Below are 19,767 nucleotides of genomic sequence, written 5' to 3' on the forward strand. Positions count from 1 at the left end.
AGCCTTTGTGGTCTGCTTCCAGAGCTCCTGGCGTGGGCACCTCCTCCCAATCAGCAAGGTCCACCCAGTGGACAGAAGCAGCTGGATTTGGGTTTCATGGGGAAGCTGCTGCCCTGTTGAGAACACAGCTGAGTTTCATGTTTTGTTTTTCCAGTGAATGTCTCTATAGGTACCAAGACACTCTGCTCCCAAAAGGGCAGAAATCAGCCTCCTCCCTCCTCCCTGCCCCAAGGAAACTTGGGCACTGGTGGTCCATAGTTGAAGCTCAAATTTGAATGAAGTTCAGAGGCCTTGGTTTTGAGGGTTGATACCAATGGGTCATTTTGAGGTGCAGAAATGAGCATGAGTACTTGGTATTGTGAAACTCTGCTCAGCTGCATTTTCCTTCAGACAGAAGATGCTTTGCCAGGCCAGGGGAATGACCAGCAGCTCTTAGCTTCCCCGCAGGTTGGCCCCCAGCAGTCACAGTGTGGGCAAAGGAGAGGAGCAGATGGTAGCATCCTCGCTAACCATCCTGTGCCTTTTCTCAAAGCCACCCTGCAGATGGGACGAGTGCATCTCGAATGAAATGTCAGAGGTGAAGGTGTCTCTAGGAGAGGCATTTTCTGGAAAGGTTTGTTTATTGTAGCTGTTAGAGAATAAGAGATGAGAAAACTGAAGTCAGAGACTGTCAGAGACTTAAAAAAGTACCATCCTGGAGAGGCACAGCCATAGCTGTCTCTGGTGGCTTTTACTAACCTTTCAGGGAGAAGGCCACTGAAGTCAGCCCAAGTCAGGTGGGCACAGGGAATGCAGTGTTGTGCAATACTCAGGTAGATTTTATTGCTCCTGTGATTCCTGGGTCTCCCACATCATAGCAACTCAAGACGGCAAATCACATGGATTTATACTATTAATGGTAATTTGCATTTGGCTCAGTAAAGGCCATGGTCTCACATACAGACTACCAGTAGAGCATAAATTATACTATACCAGATGTTTTAGAAACAAGCTGCAGTGTGAATAAGACTTAAAAGTGCCCATGCCCTTTGACCTAGTCATTCCACTTCTGAGAATGTAACCAAAGTAAATAACTGAGAACACAAGGGGAACAAAAACATTACATTTAGAGGAATTCATTCCAGTATTATTTATATCCTCAAATAGTGACCATAGAGTAAATGGCTGTTGAGGAAGTGTCTGGTTGTTAAGTGACCTCAGTGTTCCCCATACACCTTTTACTTCCTATTCAGTTTCTGATGTCACTGGCAGGAGTCTACTCAGCATCTTAGAATCCAGACTTGGGGACTCTGCCTCCCAAGACCATTCATAAGTAGTGGGAGAGGAGGTGATAGAGGGATATTTGGTCATGGGGGAGCCATTCTGGAAGATTCTCTTCAAACTGTGCTGGTGTGATCATGCCTCAGGTGCTCATGATCTTGGGATCAACTCTTGTCCTTCCCCTGTCACTTCCCCACCGCACTCCGTGGAGCCACCTCCCAATAACCACAGAGCGTTAAGTCCTTGTCCTAGGTTTTGGTTGTCCTAGGCCAAGCAGTTGCACTAGCAGTGCTCCTGGAAAGCAAATCCTCCAAGTGGAACTTAGCATATGGCAGCAAAGGTCTATGGGTAGTAGTAATTGAGAGGTGATAACCCAGGGCCTTCCCATAAAGTCATCATCAGGACTCACCTGTGCTGAGTTAAGATGTACAGGGGGAGATGGGGTTATGTGAAAGCTCCACAACAGGGTAGTATGGAATCATGGAAGTGGTAATTGCTGACTAAGGTGGCTGACTTCTATTATCTGCCATGGAAAGCCTTTTAAAACTGGCAGGCCCATCACCCAGCTGTCAGCTTATGGCACGCTATAAAAACCAGAAGGCCTTGTGGCACAATGTAGGGACTGATCTGCAGCTGCAAGGTAGAGTGCCCTGAAGTTCAGTTCCAAGATTTGCTCATGACTGCATAAGAGACTGCAGGTATATCCTTGGCAGGTTTCCTTTGCCAAAATCAAGGGCTTGAAATGTATCAGGAAAATTGAGGTGGGAGGGGATCTTGAGGGTATTGGACCAAGGCTGTGACTGGAAGTGGGATTTAATATCCTGGCAAGGATGTCAAAGTTTCTCCCTGGAAATGTGGATCTGGTGATCTCCAGAGAAAATGAGGATTAGACACCAGCACTTGGGAGAGGTCCTGCATCCTTGAGAAGGTCAATAGTATCCATCATCTGTAAGGTGACAGCAGGAAATGTTACCATGGACCCTTATTACTGGGTTAATAGGATTTGAGAAGAACAGGGGAAAGGTGGCAGCTCTCAGCCATCAGAGGTGAACTGAATATTAATTTCTGAGCCATGACAGCAAGGCCAGAGTGGTGGTAAGGATGCCACTGCAGGGATTTGTGACAATGGCTAATAGATCATGTGTTCCCAGGAGTAAGACAGCCAATCAGGATCTTACTCTGTGGGGAGGGAAAGGTTGAAGCATAAAAGTCTAGGTCAGCTACCAGGATGGGAAATTCCATTCCTTCACCAGTTTCCACATCTGCCAGTTTGCAGACCAAAGTCCATTGAAGAGAAGTTGGTCCCTTTAAGCAAGAATCATGTGATGCCACCGTATGTTCCCACAATAGGTAATTGCTGATTTGGAATAACTGAGCATGAGCATTGGAGAGAGGTGCTTTAAAGACTTTTGGATGTGCGTTCTGACTTGATGCCCATGTTAGGGAACCTGAAATGCTATCAGGTTCCTCTAGTTAAAAGGGATGAGGAATGGGGACTAGGTAATGATTGGAGATCTGGCACAGGTCTGGCCCACTATGGGTTTAGTGGTTTTGGGGATTATTTCTCTGTCCCCAGATGTATACATGGAATAGATGAGGTAATTGGGATAGAATAAGAATCACAGTGATAAGAAGGGTCAAAGATTGGAAACTGCTTCCCTTTCACACTTGAGGAAGTAAATCAGAAACCATACTGGCTCTTGGGAGGAATTGCAGATTAGCTCCAATATCAGAGACTTAAAGGATGCAATGGTATTTGTCCCTAACTCATCACCGTTGAACGTACCTCAGAACTCTGTAAAAACCAGATGGATTGTGGTGGGTGACAGAGGGCCACTATAAACATACAAAGTAGCCCCAGTTTCAGCTCCTGTGCCAGATGAAATATTTTGAGACAAATCAACACCGCCTCTGGCACTTCATATGTGGCTGTAGATTAGGCAAATACTAAATTCCTATCAACAAGGATCAAAAGCAGATCTCTTAAATGGAAGGACAGCAAAATGTGTTCGTAGCTTTGTCTTTGGTGTGTGTAAATCACCAGTTTTTTGCCTCAGTGTATTCTGCAAGGCCATCTTGCTGATCTCTTTATATTGATCTCTTTATATCGATGGAATGCTTATTGGATCTGGTGCATAAGAAGTCCTAGTAAATTACATGTATGCGGTAATGTTTTTAGAATCCAATGGTGTAGGGTATTCTGAAACATCCCTGTACATTAGAAAGCATTTTGAACTTCACACCCACTCCCATCTTTACCCCCTCTACTATGAAAGAAGTAAAGCATTTGTTGGACTTTGAAATTTGGGGGGCAAAAATTCTACACTTGAGAGCATTGTTTCAACCTACTTGTCAAGTAACTCACAAAGCTACCATTTGTTAATGGGAGCCCAAAACAAGATGGGGCTCTGAGGCCCAACCAGTTTGCAATACAGGATTCCTCTTGTTCCATATGATGGAAATTCCCATGGAGCTAGGGCTGTTGAGGTGGATAGGGGAGCTGTGTAGTTTGGCAAGCTCAAGAGGAAAGGCACAGCACAGCCCCTAGGATTCCAGAGCAAGGCCAGGAACTGTCTGAAGATGGGATTTTTGGAACTATTCACCTCCCGGTGAGTTTGAAAAGCAGATCCTGGCTTGCCGCTGTGCCCAATGAGAGTCAGTTCCTGATCCTGGGTCCTCAAGTGATGGATGAGCTGCCCATCATAAGTTAGTTATGGTCAGACCCACCAGATCATAAGATTGGGGGTTCAGCAACAGTCCATGCAAGATGGAAGTGCTTATCCAGGATTAGGCCTGAGCAGTTTAGGTGTAAGCAAGGACAAAAATAGGTAAGCCAGTTTCCTCTGTCACCTACCTCTGTTCATAATGCCTCTCATCCACATATCACATCTGTGGCCCCATGGGGAAGAGTTGCTGCAACCAGCTGCTGGGAGAAGAAAACACTACAATCAGGTTTGTGGGTGAGTTGGTTCTATATATTGGCGCAAACCACACAGGGGCCGCTATTACAATACAGAGCCACCCAGAGGTGGATCCCCAGGACAGCAGTGGAGGAGCTGAGCATTAGGACACTCACTCGGGGGTTCAGTTCACATGAAAGGATGAACTGCATATGGATTCCTGGACCGGGGTGGATTTGCTTATCTAGTTGAACAAAGATCCAAAAGGAGCAGGATGGGATCTGAGATTTGTTCATGGGCTGGGGAATCGGCCAAAGAGTGTAGAGCTTTGGGGCCCATGTTACTGCTGCTCCTCCACAAGCTGGTGACTTCTGGTTCTGAGTAGGACTTATATGTCCTGGTACACCACCAGCCATGCTGCCACAACTCTAACGGCTAGACACGGTTCAAAAATCCCATTTCAGGCTGGGGTTGTAGCTCAGTGATAGAGCACTTGCCTAGCATGTGTGAAGCCCTGGGTCTAATGATCCTCAGCACCACATACAAATAAATAAATAGAATAGAATAAAGATCTATTGACAACAACAATAAAAAAATATTTTTTAAAAAAATCCACCTTCAGACACCTAGAGATCTTGAATCAAAAAGGGTGGCATGGCCTAAATTTCCAGAGGAGGGACTTTCTGAAGTGAGCAGTCTCTAACTTGCCATCTTCCCTACGGGTATTTGCAGATTCTGATTGTGGGTTAAGGATTAGGCTTGGTACACACAGGGGGACTCTTTAGGGGAAAAGAGAAATGAGCAAAACTTATGGCAAGGCCATGCAGAGGTAGTGTGATCATAACACCCTGGATGCTGTGGCTTGAAGAGGGCGTAGAAAATCCTCTGCCTCTGTAGGCTGGACCTCTAGTTTCTGTTGACCCAGGGCCAGTGGAGCTGAAAGGAAACATCTGTGCAGAGAGAGTGTCTGTTGTGGGGACCGGGTCCATGCTGGGCCAGTGTTCCTGTTGTTTGGGCTGATGTGGGTGGAGCGCCCGGAGCTTGTTTTATGTAACTCAGAACTCCAACAGCTTTGGAAGGGGCAGAAAAGGAAGGGAGAAGAAAACACTTGGAAACTGAAATGTGCCTTTAGAGCCCTCTTCCTCTGATTTTTCGAGTGCCTCTGGCTTTGTTATCAGGATTTTTCTTTGTGCAGGGAAATTGGTATGAAGAGTCTGAGCCAGAGGGTAACCGGATAATTCCTTGAGGGCGGGTCACTCAGGAGCTAATGCACTCATTCTCCTGGCTGAAACCCCACCCACTTGCTGCACCACCAGCAGTGGAAGTCTCCTGGACTGTGCCAGAGGGAGGTCATTGGTGCAAAGAGGATGAGGTCCACAGGACTCGTCCAGCATTCTCAGGGGGATCCGTTGCAATTGTCTGAAATGGTGGTCCACAGCCGGGCAAGGAGAGTTGGGGGCAGACAAGAGGGCCTGGAGAGTAACAGCCACAAACTCAATGTTGGCCACAAATGAGGTGCGGTGGCTACAAAGAGCCCATGCACCGTGTGCTTTCTGGATAGAGGGTCCAGTCTTCCCCCAGGAGGCACAGACTAGCCCCCAAGAACATATTTTGTTCTGAGATCCATCCCACAGTGAGGATGGTAACAAGTGGAAATTTACCTAAAGATGACTTTCGGGGCTGGGGCTCAGCGGTAATGCACTTGCCTTGCATGTGTGAGGCACTGGGTTCGATTCTCAGCACCACATGTAAATAAAATAAAGATCTATCAACAACTAAGGGAAAATTATTAAATAAATAAAGATGACTTTCAAGAAGGTTAAAGGAGTCCAGGGACCATGTCATGGAGGAACAGTTGGGAAGAAAGGGAGAAGGAACCTGAAGAAGGGACAGAGAAGGACATAAGAGGCCAGTGGCTGGCCTCTCCCATGCTCCAGTGTTGTTTGGGCTGATGTGGGTGGAGCGTGCCAGGGACTGCTGGGTGATGTTTTAGAGGCTGACCCTAAGCCAACATGGGGATGTCTGTCAGGGTCAGTGGAAAGGGTCCATCCCATATCAAGAGTATAACACCAGGTGACGTACTATTCACCAGACAGATGTTATTTCTGAAACACCATCCTGAGCGCACTATAGTTGGCTATTGCCGATGCTGGTTTAAAGTCAGGCGACACTTCTCTCCCTTAAAACTCTTGGTGTACCTTTGGGCTGTGCAGACCCTTCTTGGGAGACAAGCCAGTCCTAAATCTGAGGAGGCTCCGAGACAAGACACTTCTTACCCTGGTAAGTCTTTTATTTTTTCCAGGACTGAGGCGCTAACCCAGCCCCCACCCCCATGCTAGGCAAGCGCTCTATCACTGAGCTACACCACCAGCTCTTGTTATTTTATTTTGAGACAAGGCCTTGCTAAGTTGCCCAGGCTGGCCTTGAAATCAAGATCCTCCTGCCTCAGCCTCCTGAGTAGCAGGGATTACAGGCATGGGCCACCATGCCTGGTTTTATATAAGTCATTGTAACAGCACACAGTGGACCCCCAGGTGCTCGTAGAGGAGCTCTGTGTGGCATGCCCGGGCACACACAAGCCCTGCAAAAATCTGCTGCTGAGACCAAAGACATTGCCCTTTGCTTCATGTAAACCCCAAATCCAACCTCCTTCCTGAAGGTGAAAGTTCCCTTACTGGAGCAAGTAGAGAAGAGTCATATTCCCCCATGAATGTGTGACCCCATGTGCTTAGGGGTCCAATGTGGGACAGAGGGGGCCCCTCAATGCAGAGTGTGTTCTGATCACAGCCTCCCAGCTTGGTTCTCCGGTGGCCTCCCATTTCCTCCAGGTTCATGTCCAAAGTCTTTAATGTGATTCCACATCCCCACTTAATCTCCAGCCTTCTGTCTTCCCATTGCCATTCACTCTGGGGCTCAGGATCTAGGGTGTGTCACACTTTCATGCGGGCTGTGAGCCTTTGCTCCTGCATTCTCAGCCTGGAGCACTGTCCACCTTCCTCCCTTCCTCCTCTCACCTGGCCCAGCCGCACACAGGTGCCCTGCCCTACCCTGGCTGCATTAGGTGCCCCGCCAGACCCCACAGCAGACCCACAGTGCAGTGTGGAGCCCTTGCTCACATTCCTAGGACCTAATGCAAGCCGGGTACATTGTTAAATGCATGAGGAACCCAGTGCTTTGGCAGTTCCAGGTGTGTCCTGAACCAGCAAAACTCTCTTGTCCCCATGTGGTGGAACACAGCAACCCTGCAGGGGGTCCCAGTTTTCTGAGTCACCACAACAGCTTTCCTGGGACCTCTTCCCCAACATATCTAGGGCAGGGCCTCCATCATTGGCACCTCCTTGTAAATTTGGACCTCGGGCTGCCTCATGCTTGAATGGCACACTCCTTCCATTACTTCTATGGACTCTAACAGCTGGGCCAAGATGAGAAAGCTGGGACAGCAAAGGAGTTACTTTATAGACAGAACATGAACTTCCCCTTGTCATCTGCTACCCACCCAGAGTTCCTGGAAGAAGGCTCTTTGCTAGGTTATGTAATTGTCAGGCCTCAGACTGAGGGCCCAGCTGCAAACACAAAACCCTCTCCTACTCCCAAGATGTGGGAGGTGGTGCCTGGGTTCTTAAAGGGCCAAGAGAGTGCTGTGCTCTCTACTCGGGACTTCTACCCTGGACACCTCCACAGTGTAAGAAATCACATCAGGTTCCTTCTCCTGGAGCCTGCAGAACAGACCCTCCTGATGGATAGGGTGGCCCTGGGAAGTCACGGAAAGGCTGAATTGTCTTCTTTTTTCTTTGAACAATCTCAAACAGAAAATCTGCAATTACAAGACAAAGAACATTTTCCCCCTAAACCATTCACCTGTAAACTGTTGACCTGGTTGATCAAAACCCGGATGATAACAGGCCCCATCACTTGTCCTGATTGTGTGTGTCCTGAGAGTAGAAGGGTCCAGTCCAGAATCATACATTGCATTTAGTTCTGTGTCTTCTCTCCTCCAATCTACACTGGTCCTGAGTGGGAGCTGGGCTGTTCTGAAAGTTACTAGCAGGCATTGAGTAGAACGCCCCTCAATTTGGACCTGTCTCTGTCTGGCAGGGTGTGATTCTGTGCACTCCCAGCACACTACCCCTGTGTGCTGCCCCGTGTTCCATTGCTGTAGACATTTACTTTGGTCCCTTGATTGAGGTGATGTCTGCCACACTTCTCCACTGAGAAATTGCCCTCTTTCTCTTTGTAATGGAGAAATATTTTCAAATACATCACAATGAATCCCACCATTTTGTATGCTTAGAATGCACCAGTAAAAAAAAATTAAAAATAATATTTTGTGAGTAGATACTTTGAGAGCAAGTCACCATCCCATTGAGGAATTCTCCTGTTTATTTATATGAGTGTGTGCTTTGGGTTTCCTATTTTAGTCTGCTACTGTCACTATCTTGGTGCTCAATTTGTCTCTGGTTTTGGCCACTGGAAGTTCCTGGCTCTGTGCTCCGTTGACGTGTCCCTATCAGTTTTTAAACACTCCCTTGCTTTCTGGCAAAACAACATGTTCTGGGCTCCTTTTCTGCTTCCCCTGTCCTGTCTTGGAATCAGCCATTTCTCCAAGATGCTCTGATTCCTTGAGTGGAAAGTGTGTTTGGGAGCCAGTTCTTGAGATGCACGAAGGCTCCAGGCTTTGGAGAACTTGTTGCTTCAAGGCCCTCCCAGTGACAGCTGGGGAGCAGACACATATACACGTTGACATCTGGATTCAGGGGTTTGTCTTTATATGTTCAAGTCCATAAGAGCTCGCCATCACTCTGATTTTAATCCTTTTGTGTTAGCTTTTAGATGCTGTGACAAAATACACGAGAAGAACAACTTAAAAGAGGCAAGATTTATTTGGCTCCCAGTTTCAGAGGTTTCAGTCCAAGGTCAACTGGCTCCATTACTTTGGGCTTGAGGTGAAGCAGAACATTATGGTGGGGAGGGTGTGGTGGAGGACAGCTGCTCAGCTTGGCAGCTGGAAAGCAGAGACAGGGAGGGAGCGAGGTGGAGTGGGAGAAAAGGGCAGGAAACAAAATATGTTCTCCAAGAGCACACTCCCAGGGACCTGCTCCCTTCAATTAGTCACCCCCTCCTACAGTTTCCACCACCTCCCAATAATGCTGACAGTTATGAATCCAAGAATGGATTAATCCATTTATGAGACCAGAGCCCCCATATCCAATCACTTCCAAAGCCCCACCTCTGAATACTGCTGCATTGAGGAACAAGCCTTTAGCACGTGAGCCTTTGAGGGGACATTCCAGATGGAAATCATAACATCCACTCCATAGAATTCATTCTAGTTTTTTCTTTCTCCATATGCATAAATCCTCTCTTTGGCAAGGAGAAACCTGGCTCCCCTTCTCTTTAGTAGACTCCCATCTCGGCCACCATCCTCTCCCCAACCAGACCCTGCCCCCTTCACTTGGACCCAGTGCTCCACACAGGGCCTTTGCTTTCCCTGGGGAAGCCTCCCTCCACCCTGCTGGGCTCTGACACCCCGCACCAGGTGTTGAGAGGACATTCCTCCTGCTTCCTGACACCTGCCCTGGGACACTATGATCCTCCCACCATGATTACTTCCTTCTCCCCTCTCTCATGGCTCCTGGACAGGATTGATGAGGAAGAACATATGTCTTTGAAGAAGACTTCTCTTGTGTTTTTTAACCCAAAGAGACAAAATAAGCCTAACAAACATTCTAGACCAACCAGTGAGCCCCAGACCACCCAGTCCCTTCACGGCTGGGTAGCTTTGGCAAATCTCTTCACTTCACTGAGGCTCAGCTTCCTCAACTGTAGAAATGACATGGTGCTGGTGTGAGGTTTCCGTGAGCTCACACCAGTGGACAGTGTGGCCTGCTCTGGCCCCAGGGGACTGCTCAGCAGATGTGAGCTGTGAGGTTGATAGTGCATTTCTCAGAATCCTTAAAAAATGATGACTCTCTTTTGGAAGGCAGGGCCAGGCTGTGGAGTGGGTGTTCCTCGGGCAGCACAGCTCTGCGGCTCCCAGGCCGTCCTCCTTTTGCAGGATTTTTTTTTTTTTTTTTTTTGGCATGCTTGCAGCCAAGTCTTGGGAGAGTTTCCCGGACAGAGGTCCTTGTGGCCGCTGCCTTAAGACTTGCGGCCGAGGCTGCCACTGCTTTCTGACCCAGGCCACTGCAGGCAGCAGTCCCCACACACACAGCATGGAGCTCTGGGGAGCCTACTTACTCCTCTGTCTCTTTACTCTCCTGACCCCCATCACTGCTGAGTCGCCAACCCCCAAGGTCAAGAAGGCTGTAAATGCCAAGAAAGGTAAGCTGGGGATCAGGGCCCCTCCCCATCTTCCAGGAAGCAGGTCACCCCTCCTTTGTGTGACCTCATGTTCCTTCCTTTCATTTCCTCCCTGATGGGTCGTCCTGAGAACTTTGGTGAAGTGCCCTTTGGGGGCTGAAGGAGTTCTTTCTCTCTCTCTCTCTCTTTTTTTTTTTTGGTGCTGGGGCTTTGTGCATGTGAGGCAAGCACTCTACCAACTGAGCATATCCCCAGCTCTGCAGAGTTCTTTCGAGGGGGAGGGGTGTTTGCCAGAACCATAAGGGTCCCAGACTCTTAAAATTGGAAAGAACCTTCCAGATCGTCTGAACTGACATCTGCTCCCCAACTCCTCAGCCTTTTAAAGAAACCAAACCTTTGGTTTGGGAGTGTGGAGATGCTCAACTCCCACGAGGGGGTGCTGTGAGTTTGTGCTTTGTAATCTCAGGACCTTGGTTTTCTCAACTGTAAAATGGGGAGAGTAGTAGTTGCTCAAAGGTTTGTTGTGAAGATTTGATGATGCTAATTAGGTAAAGACACCTAGCCCAGGGTCTGGCACATCTTCCAGGCAGCAGATCACAGGGCGTGTGCTTAATGCACAGGGGAAAAGAGGGGACAAGGAATCTCTCAATTCCGTTGGGTGTCACAGCCTGTCTCTGCTGCCTCTGGGGTGTGGAGTGCTCTTAGATTGCCTTGGTTGCAGTGAGACCTGCCCTGTGGCCTCTCCAGCAGTGAGGTCACCCTGGGCTGCTTGGAGACAGACACCAGCTGAATGCGATGGAAATAGATGGAGCTGTTGTCCCACAGGCTCAGAGGCCAGCAGAGAGAGTCCAAGGAGGAGAGGGTGGGGATTTAGGCAGAGAAACAGGCTGCCAGAGCCAAGAGCCCAGCAAAGGAAGCAAAGAGGGTGGGGTATCCTCTGTCCTTCTCCGGCTCCTCTGTAAATGGGACAGTAAGCACATAAAGGTCCATGGGGACCATGGAGCCTGCAATGCTACAACAAAGAATAGGGCAGATTTGGGAACTGCTAGGAAAAAGATTCAGGGGCTTGGGGTGTTATGTGTGGGCCCTGGGTTCCATCCCCAGAACTGCAAAAAAAAAAAAAATTTAAAAATGAATCTCCAAGACTGAGCTTACAAAGTGAACAAAACAGGATGGATACTGTGCTAACATTTATTTTGGAGAAGGGATTTGTGTAAGAGTACACATTAATTGTATATGCATAGAATTTTTCTGGAGGGATCCACAAGAGCAAATAACAGTGGCTACCTCTGGGAAGGCAAACAGGTTGTGAGGGAGACTTTAACTTTTTGAATGGTTTGAATTTTTAAATTATATGCATGCATAACCTTTTACCAAATATCCATTTAAAAGAGATGGTTAATATCCATGAGCATTAGTCAGTGGGTCACCAGGGGAGATTCTTTGTGAAGGAGGCAGCTCAGAGCAAATAAGAGAATTTCCTTTCTTTTAAAAAAAAATTTTTTTTTTTAGTTGTAGATGAACACAATACCTTATTTTACTTATTTATTTTTATGTGGTGTGGGGGATTGAACCCAGGGCCTCACATATTCTAGGCAAGCGTTCTACCACTGAGCTACAACCCCAGCCCCAGGAGAACCTTCTTTCTTTTTATTTTATTTTTTGCACCAGGGATTGAACTCAGGGGCACTTGACCACTGAGCCACGTCCCCAGCCCTATTTTGTATTTTATTTAGAGATAGGGTCTCACTGAGTTGCTTAGCACCTCCCTTTTGCTGAGGCTGGCTTTGAACTCACGATCCTCCTGCCTCAGCCTCCCAAGCCCCTGGGATTACAGGCGTGGTTCACTGTGCCTGGCCCCAGAAGAACTTTCTAGTGTAGAAAATAGTTGCTAATTCCTCAAGTTTACTGAAGATTTGGTATGTGTTTATTTAATTTGTAATTCATGTCTTCAGTGGTGTAAAAGGAGAGAGTGAGAAAAGGCAAGGCCTTGGTCCTTCCCTGCTGACACACGGGCCTCTGCTCCAGCAGTCTCCATGCCTTGGAGGCCCAGGCCTCGGGAGCCCTCACAATAGCACCAGAGCCCACCTCAGAGTTTTGACTCTGGTTGGATTTTCTTCCTTCCAGTTACCTACACAGCGAAGCCCACGGAGCTGTCCCTCTGTGCTAGACTGATACACACGCAGTAGCCTGGGAGCGTGGTCCCTGCTCTTAGGATGGGAACTGGGGTGGTTTTCACTCAAGCAGCAGCAGCCTGAAGTGGGGGGTCATGTTAAAATCCAGGTGCTGGCCCCCCCCCCAACAGAGATTCCCGCTCAGGGTTGTAGTGGCCCCACCATCTGCCTTTCCCAAAGGTCTCCAGTGATTCCCAGGACTAAGTCTTAGCAGCCACCTTGTTATGGGGCTGCACACAGATGTAGGGGATGGTCAGGCCCCAGAAGACCACTTGGTGCCCAGGCCTCGAGGTAGAGAACACGTCGGCAGGGCTGGGGAGAGGAGGGAAGGACAGTGTGGGTTAAGGCCCTGCCCTGCCCCCAGGGTGAGCAAGAAGGGGGGCCCGAGTGTTTCTGGGAGCTCACCTACTCCTCCTGTGGCCTATGACCTGGCTGCTGGTGGATGTCAGCCTGAGCTGGGGCACACAGGGTGGGCTCAGGGCTGGAGCTCCATGGGCCATGTGGCCACAGCTGGCCCAGGAGTTTGGGAGGGCAGAATGTCCTCATAAGGGTCACAGCCCTTAGAACAGGGACCCGGGGTAACTTGGAGGGCATTCACTCCAACAGCGCACATCAGAAACCCAAGCCCTGGAGGCAGAGGGGCAGCACCCGGCCCCCTGACTGCTTGCCCAGACTGTAAGGACACCCCTAACTCCCACACCTTCCTCGGTTAGCTCCTTGCTCTGTGGTCAGTCCCTGGAGGATCTGACACATCCAGGCATGTTTACACAAAGTATGAAAGGTACCCCCTTTGAACTGACAAATTATTAAATTATTATTAATTAAAGGCACCTCTTTTTCTGGTCTGACCCAGCCTAGCCAGGACAAGGCTTAGGACCTGCACATGGACCTCAGCTGAAACCCTTGTGCAGTACCCAACTTGCACAACCTCACATGGTGCCCTGTGCTGGTGCATTTGATGAGTGGGTCCAGAGCTGCTGTGAACTCAAAGGCTGAGTCAGAGGCTGGGGGTGAGGCACATGTCACCCCATTGCTAGTTTGCCAGGCCCCCAGCCCTCTCTTTTTGCCTTGCTCATCTGGGTGTTTCTTTCCTCGTGTTTGACAAGCTACATCACTAATCTCTGTATATAATAAGTCAGTGTGTTGCGTGCAATTTCCCGGCAAAGGCTCCGATGGGTGGACAAAGGCTCTGACCTCAGCCCTCGTGAATGTGGACCGTAAACAGACACAGCCAAAGCCTCCTTTCCCCACCCTCTACCCGGAGCTCAGCGCAGCCCTTACAGAAGCCCCTGGGGTTTCAGAAAGACTGGGGTCCACCCAGAGATCTCTGAACTCACACACACGTACAGATCTGTGTTCCCGCCTGCCCCTGCCCACGCACCACACACATAACCAGCTCCCAACAGGTCGGCTCCCAGTTATAGAAGGCTGGCCTCAGTTTCCCCATTTGTGAAATGCTGGTGTTACAGAACGACACATTTCCCAAGGCATGAGGTTGATAGCACCACACCATGGCACATGGGAAGGTCGAGCCTAAACCTGGCCTGCAGCGGTCACTAGCGCACTGGCGGCTAAACATGAAAACCTGGTTTCTTCCACTTGTGCACATGTAACTGGATGGGCGCACCTCTGTGCTAAGTGGGAGCTAGGTGGTTCCAGGCTTACAGAGTCCTCTGAGCTGGATTGTTATCCTCCCATTTTATAGATGAGGAAACAATCCAAAGAGGCTGAGCAATTTGTCCCAGGTCACCCATGTCTGCCACCTGCCAGCCCCTGCAAATGGTGGCATTCTGTTCCTTTGTCCCCGGGCTGAAGAGCCTGTCCTGCTGTTCTGTGCTCCTTCTTCCAGCTTAGGGAAGTGGTCTTTAGGCTCTCAAGGGCCTCTCAAGGGCTCCCTATGCTCTCAACTCTTCTGGAGCTGACAGGGTGGCTGCTCCCTGGCCCCTGCCAATCCCAGCCTCATCCAATCCCCAGGACAAATGGGGACATGGTGCACTGAAGCGGGAGCAAGTGAAGGATGGGTCCCACTGGGGGAAGGGAAACTGGAAGTTGTTGGAGGACCACTACCAGGGACAGAGAAAGAGAGAACTCACCCAGAGAGCAAGGCTGAGGGGAGTCCTTTCCCTTGTCCATCTGAAGCTGGTCCTCTCTGCCTGTCCCTTCCCTGTCCTGGTCTCTACTTCCTTCCTCACGTGTTTGTTTGTGACTGTCCCCATTTTCTCCTGACTTCATCCTAGATGTCGTGAGCCCAAAGATGCTTGAGGAGTTTAAGAACCGGCTGGACAGCCTGGCCCAGGAGGTGGCCCTGCTGAAGGAACAGCAGGCCCTGCAGACGGGTGAGTGGGGCCCTCTCTGAGCAGGAGCACAGCTGAGAGCCCAGGCTGGTGGCTGTGGCAAGGAAGGTGTCTCTGACTGCCAGCCAGCATCAGGGCCCTGGCTGCATTAGGCCAGGCCTGCAGGCCCTGTCCCCAGCCCGCTTCCTCTGGAGAGATTCCCTGACCAGACCCAACCAGGCATGCACAGCTGTCTCTGCCCACAACAGGGAGGTGTGGCAGTTGAACTGCCCCAGGAGGGCAGGAGGCTCCCCAACAGGAATCCTTACTGCCCAGGAGAAGTAGGACCCCCAGGCCACTCCAGGGACAGAGGTGGTGGCCCAACCTGACATAGCTCCCAGGAGACGCTCCACTGAACAGCTTCCGCAGTCCTAGGGCCATGTTAGACTCAAAGTCACGTCAGCAGTGTGACTGGTGCTGTCCCTTTGAGTCATCTGAGGCAGGACTAATCACCTCCAACTGAGCCCAGTGAGGCAGGGAGAGATCTGCACCCAGTCCCACAGAGCAGGAAGCAGCTGGGGGTCAGGCTTCAGCCCTCCTGGCTCTGCACTCCCCTGGCCAGCAAAGATGTGTGACATCGCACAGCTGGGGAGTAAGGTCACAGCCACCTGCCCAGCAGCCTGAGGGCTCCATTCTCCATACTCCAAAGTCTCACCCACTCCTCTATGACCTTGGCCTCCAGTCCAGGGAGCAGGGAGACGCAGCGTTCTCACGGGTGGTCATGTACAGTGCCTGGCGCTGTTCCAAGTGTTTAATGCACATTAACTCACTGGCTGAAAACCCACACAGTGGGCCTGCCACTCTGTCACTATGTTCACACCCTTGCTTCCCACCAGGAAGCTGACGACCTTGTCAACAGCCGAGAAGAGCAAAGCCTCCCTTGGCTGTGCTCTGCAGCCTCTCAGTTCCCAGCCTGGGGTCACCCTGACTCCTCCTTAGCAAATCCACAAACCTCCCTGTGTCCATGGCTGCCCTACTCACCAGCAGCTTCTATGACACAGCCCACCCACTTCCTGGGTTCTGGGCCCTTCCCTGCTTTGCCTCCTCAGAAGCCTCCAGGATACTTCTCACAAGGCAGTCTCCCCCTCGGATCCTTTCTGCATTCACACTGGCCATCCTGTCCTTTGAAAGTGCCACCCTCTGTCCCTCCTAGTACAGGGTCTTTGCACACGCTGTTCAGGCAGCCTGGGTCGCTCAACAGTCACCTCATACAAGCCTGCAGAGTACCTTCTCAGGAGTCTCTAAGCCCTCATCAAGCAGGCTCCTCAGCTACAGCACTCTCAGAGAACAACGTCCTTTCCTTTGCCACATTGACTGCAGTTGTAACAGTGCACTTGTTTCTAGATTTATATCTGCTCCCCCCCCCATTAGACTCTATGCCCCAAGGACACATGCCTCTTTTAGATTGTCTCATCTCCCTCCCGTCCCTGTCCAGCATAGTGTCTGCCACAGATCAACACTCAGTAAATCTTTCTTCAAGGAAAGACAAACACACAACCTTGGATACTTTGCCTAACATGGCAGGTGGGAGAGAGAGAGGATTCTAGAAAAAAAGCATCTCCAGAGACGTCTTTTATTTTAAATAATAGAAACCAGTGACTTCAACAAAATGTGAGTCTGGAAGTAGTCTGTTATGTTTTTGTTCAGAAACTCCACCTTATGGTCCCTACACGGTTGCTCCAAATCCAAGCATCAGGAGGGCATTTGAGGCAAAGAGGGGGAAAAGTGGCCCAGCATATCTGTCCCATTTGTCAGGACAGTATCACTCCTCCACTTCCACCCCACCAACCAGAACCCTACACATCTGTAGCTCTAAGAGCACTGGAGAACACAAAAAGCGAGCTTTTCTGGTCTCTGTGTTAGAAGGCAGAAGGGAGAAGACAGTTGGGAAGTGGAGTGTCCACTACAGAGGGGGCATTTCAAATGAGCACAGGGCCACTCTGGGCATCAGTTTCCTTATCTACAGAGCAGAGGTTCTAGGGGTAAACTTGAGCATAAACTCTGAGGTTTCTTGCATGTCTGAACTATGTACTCGTGAAGTCAATGTAAGTGAGGGTGAGGACCTCCTGGCGCCAAAGTCCATGACATATAGAGGTCCAAGGTACTCTCTTCTGCGTCTGCTGATTCCTAGGAAGTCCCTGGCTTCCTGAGGGATCTCCTTCTGTTACCACATCCCACCCAGCTCTAGTGACACCTCACTGGTGACATTTTCTGCACCCCACAGCAAACAAAACCAATCAAACCAAAGTGTATAAATCAGGGCTTGTGGAGGTGAGGCTTCTCCCCTGTCCTCTGCCCTCTTTTTCCCTTCCCCTGTCAGCAATGCATGTGAAGGACCCACCCAGTATGGCAGAGCCAGGCACAAGGAGACAGCTGCTTTGGGAAAGGGGTGTGGCCTTGGGCCAGGTGGCTGTCTCCTACCGAGGCAATCCCCCCAAAGGGCTGAGGGCAGAGGGCTGTCTTCCTGCACACTTCCAGAATCAAGTCCTTCATCCCTAGGGGGCCCTAGGCAGAGTGCCAGTGTCCCCAGCAGGAAGGAAGCCTGGTTTGGCTAAGCTGCAGGTCCTCACGAGGCAGAGTGGCTGAGTTGGGACAGACTGTGTGACTAGACACCTCTGTGAGGCTTCAGGCCCCTGTTGAGGGTTGTCAGATGCCCACGGGGGCATACATGGAAATGTTGCTCTGTTGACATTTGCTGCATGAAGTGGAAGTAACCAGGTGAGCAGGTGAGTGAGTTGTAGGGGTGAGATGGGGGAGGTGGAATGCTGTGCCTGACATTTGTATGGCAACAGCAAAAGGCATACACCCCATCTGTCTAAATATTTAACTTAGAAGTTAAGCGATAAAACAAACTGCTCAACAAAAAAACCTCTCTCCTCCTAACTTGACCAAATAGTATTTCCTACAAACTTTGAGGCCAGGTTCAATCTGAGAATTCTTAAGACTCTTGAGTTCCATGCCCAAAAAAGCCAGAGCCCACCTATTCTGTTTTGTCTCCTGTCTGAAGGTCTTGCAACCTCGGCCTGCAGCACTCAGTCCCTGGAAGGTCTGACCTGGGAAGAGGGCCATTGCAGGCCAGGGATTGCTGCAGGTCCCGGGTTCCGGGGTGTGGTCCAAGCTCAATGTGGGCATGCACCCTGGCCATACAAGCCCTGGGATATTAGAGGGGTGAGGCAAAAGGACCATAGCTGGGTTCCCTGGGAAGCTGGCTCTGAGATGGAGTGAATCCATTAGGAGTGAATCCACACTTCTGGGGGTGCAGGAAGGGAGTGCAATGTAATGGGGTAGGGGAGAGTTGAGGTTAGCCTCCGTGTGTGACCCCACAAGAGCCAGAAAGTGAAAAGAGCCCTTGAGAATCATCCTGCTCTGAATGGAGGTTAGACTCCCACAGCCCTCAGGTGGCTCTCTGCAGCAGAGAACGGGATCCCAGTGACAGGGTTTCAAGAACAAGGATCTGGGCGCTGTGCCTCAGTGTCCCCCACAACAGGGTCTTTTGCCGGAGTCTAGGGACTGTAAAGGTCGTAGAAGATGGGATGAAGGATGGTGGGCCTTCCTGGGACTGGAGCAGGTGTTTGACTTGGAACCGGGGACCCGCAGTGACAGCCATCTCTCCCCCCTCAGTCTGCCTTAAGGGCACCAAGGTGCACATGAAGTGCTTCCTGGCCTTCCCCCAGCCGAAGACCTTCCACGAGGCGAGCGAGGACTGCATCTCGCGCGGGGGCACGCTGGGCACGCCGCAGACAGGCTCGGAGAACGACGCCCTGTACGAGTACGCGCGCCAGAGCGTGGGCAGCGAGGCCGAGGTGTGGCTGGGCCTCAACGACATGGCAGCCGAGGGCTCCTGGGTGGACATGACCGGCGGCCGGGTGGCTTACAAGAACTGGGAGACCGAGATCACGGCGCAGCCGGACGGCGGCAAAACCGAGAACTGCGCCGCCCTGGCCGGCGCGGCCAACGGCAAGTGGTTCGACAAGCGCTGCCGCGACGCGCTGCCCTACGTCTGCCAGTTCGCCATCGTGTAGCCGCTGGCTGTGCGGCCGAGGAGGGAGACCCGGGGCGGGAGGGGTAGGGGTGGCGGGGTCCCGGGGAGGGGCGGGGATCGCGGGGTCCGGGGATCTTAGGGCGCCCGGGGAGTGTCAGGGGAGACCTTGCTGCTCCCGCCCTGGTGCCTCCTCTTGCAATAAAGTCGGTGCAACTTCTGGAGTCCCTGGGGTCTGTGCTGGGTGCGCCGGGCGGGGCGGGGCCGAGAGGCGGGGCGGACTCGGGAGGCGGGGCGGGACTCCGGGAGGCGGGGCCAGAAGGCTGGAGCTGCATATGCCAGAAGCCAGCTGAGCACAAGGGTTCCCACCACCCAGGGATACACAATGGGAAGACCGGACAGAGGACCGGGTCGGGGGAAGGGAGTGAGAGAGAGTGGCTCTTTTTCTTTTTATAACTTTGTGTACCTAATCTCAGACTTCCAGAAAAGTTCCCCAGATGTTATCATTTCCTTATATTTGCCTAAGCCTTTTATTAGTTTTTGACAGTAAATGCATTCGATTCCCGTTTATCCCTAAATACTTCGGTTGTGTGTTTCCTGAAAGCAAGGATATGGTCTTCCACAAGCAACAACACGTTTATCAAAATCAGGAAATAAACTGATCTGGTATTGTTATCTAAGTTACAGTTGTTATTCAAATTTTCAGGTTTCTTTTTGTAGACCCTCTTCCATCTGTTGGAATCCTGCACACCCCCCCCCCTCCATTTCTCCTCTTCCTGGGGATCTGGGATGCACTGAAATACTGGGACCTGCTGTGGGGT

At 50.7% G+C, this 19,767-nt stretch overlaps 1 protein-coding gene across 1 annotated transcript; it reads left to right on the forward strand.

Annotated features, from left to right (window-relative positions):
• The first annotated feature begins 10,238 nt into the window (after positions 1-10,238).
• Clec3b (C-type lectin domain family 3 member B) lies at positions 10,239-19,047 on the forward strand. The gene is made up of 3 exons (XM_046437695.2): positions 10,239-10,481; positions 14,872-14,970; positions 18,589-19,047. The coding sequence occupies exons 1-3, from the start codon at positions 10,241-10,243 to the stop codon at positions 18,987-18,989; spliced, it is 741 nt and encodes a 246-aa protein (XP_046293651.1). The 5' UTR covers positions 10,239-10,240; the 3' UTR covers positions 18,990-19,047.
• Positions 19,048-19,767: the final 720 nt, after the last annotated feature.

This window comes from Marmota monax, unplaced genomic scaffold (genome assembly GCF_021218885.2).
Source record: "Marmota monax isolate L192 unplaced genomic scaffold, Marmota_monax_Labrador192_F-V1.1 WCK01_AAM20220418_F8-fsc00021, whole genome shotgun sequence".
NCBI classification, from domain to species: Eukaryota; Metazoa; Chordata; class Mammalia; order Rodentia; family Sciuridae; genus Marmota; species Marmota monax.

What these genes read in the sequence shown, in the direction of transcription:
- Clec3b (XM_046437695.2), top strand. Translation starts at nt 10,241, where the DNA reads ATGCTTGCAGCCAAGTCTTGGGAGAGTTTCCCGGACAGAGGTCCTTGT. An exon ending in GGCTGTAAATGCCAAGAAAG is followed by an intron (nt 10,482 to 14,871) that starts GTAAGCTGGGGA and finishes ACTTCATCCTAG; the next exon opens with ATGTCGTGAGCCCAAAGATG. An exon ending in ACAGCAGGCCCTGCAGACGG is followed by an intron (nt 14,971 to 18,588) that starts GTGAGTGGGGCC and finishes CTCCCCCCTCAG; the next exon opens with TCTGCCTTAAGGGCACCAAG.